This window comes from Otolemur garnettii, unplaced genomic scaffold (assembly GCF_000181295.1).
Source record: "Otolemur garnettii isolate 467f Iridium unplaced genomic scaffold, OtoGar3 scaffold00484, whole genome shotgun sequence".
Classification (NCBI taxonomy): domain Eukaryota; kingdom Metazoa; phylum Chordata; class Mammalia; order Primates; family Galagidae; genus Otolemur; species Otolemur garnettii.
In genome coordinates this window covers 39035-40171 of record NW_003852879.1, presented here as the reverse complement: position 1 = coordinate 40171, position 1137 = coordinate 39035, and the positions used below count along the sequence as shown (strand labels likewise).

At 46.2% G+C, this 1137-nt stretch overlaps 1 protein-coding gene across 1 annotated transcript; it reads left to right on the top strand.

Moving 5' to 3' along the window:
* The first annotated feature begins 265 nt into the window (after positions 1–265).
* LOC100943635 (histone H3.3-like) lies at positions 266–690 on the top strand. The gene has a single exon (XM_012814007.2). The coding sequence runs from the start codon at positions 266–268 to the stop codon at positions 674–676; it is 411 nt and encodes a 136-aa protein (XP_012669461.1). The 3' UTR covers positions 677–690.
* Positions 691–1137: the final 447 nt, after the last annotated feature.

The window sequence follows — 1137 nt, the reverse complement described above, 5'->3', positions numbered from 1 at the left end:
AATTCCCAGGATGCAAAGTAACAGGGTGATTAAGGAAATTACTTTAGACATCCACTAAGGCCTAGAGGTCTGACCTCATGTCTGGAGATTTGAGGCAGACTCTAGGGAGGTGCTGATTCTATCCTGAACCCTCCTGACTTGTCATCATAGAAGCAGCACTGCTCCTTTAAGAACAAGCAAGTCATGCCGCTGTCTAATGCCAGCGCCACCTCTAGCTCGCTGAGCTCCAGCCGAAGAAAGGGGTAAGTAAGGAGGTCTTTATACCATGGCTCGTACAAAGCAGACTGCCCGCAAATCCACAGGAGGCAAAGAACCCAGGAAGCAACCGGCTACAAAAGCCGCTCGCAAGAGTGCGCCCTCTACTGGAGGGGTGAAGAAACCTCATCGCCACGGGCCTGGTACTGTGGCACTCAGTGAAATAAGACGTTATCAGAAGTCCACTGAAATTCTGATTGGCAAACTTCCTTTCCAGTGTCTGGTGGGAAAAATTGCCCAGGACTTTAAGACAGATGTGCGCTTCCAGAGCGCAGCTATTCGTGCTTTTCAGGAGGCAAGTGAGGCCTATCTGGTTGTCCTTTTTGAAGACACCAGCCTGTGTGCTGTCCATGCCATACGTGTAACAATTATGCCAAAAGACATCCAGCTAGCACGCCGCATACGTGGAGAACGTGCTTAAGAGTCTGCTATGATGGGGAAACATTTCATTATCAAAAAAAAATTCTCTTCTTCCTGTTATTGGTAGTTCTGAACGTTAGATTTTTTTCCCCCCATGGGGTCAAAAGATACTTAGTTATATGATTGCAACTGGAAAAATAGGGGACAGAAATCAGGTATTGCCAGTTTTTCCATTTTCATTTGTGTGTGAATTTTTAATATAAAATGTGGGGATGTGCAGCATTAAAGTGAGTCAAAATGTTTCAGTGAACAAGTTTCAGCAGTGCAACTTTATAACAATTACAAATAAACCTGTTAAATTTTTCTGGACAATGCCAGCATTTGGATTCTTTTTTTTTGAGACAGAGCCTCAAGCTGTCCCCCTGGGTAGAGTGCCGTGGCATTATAGCTCACAGCAGCCTCCAACTCCTGGGCTCAAGCGAGTCTCCTGCCTCCGCCTCCCAAGTAGCTGAGACCACAGGC

What these genes read in the sequence shown, in the direction of transcription:
- LOC100943635 (XM_012814007.2), top strand. Translation starts at nt 266, where the DNA reads ATGGCTCGTACAAAGCAGACTGCCCGCAAATCCACAGGAGGCAAAGAA.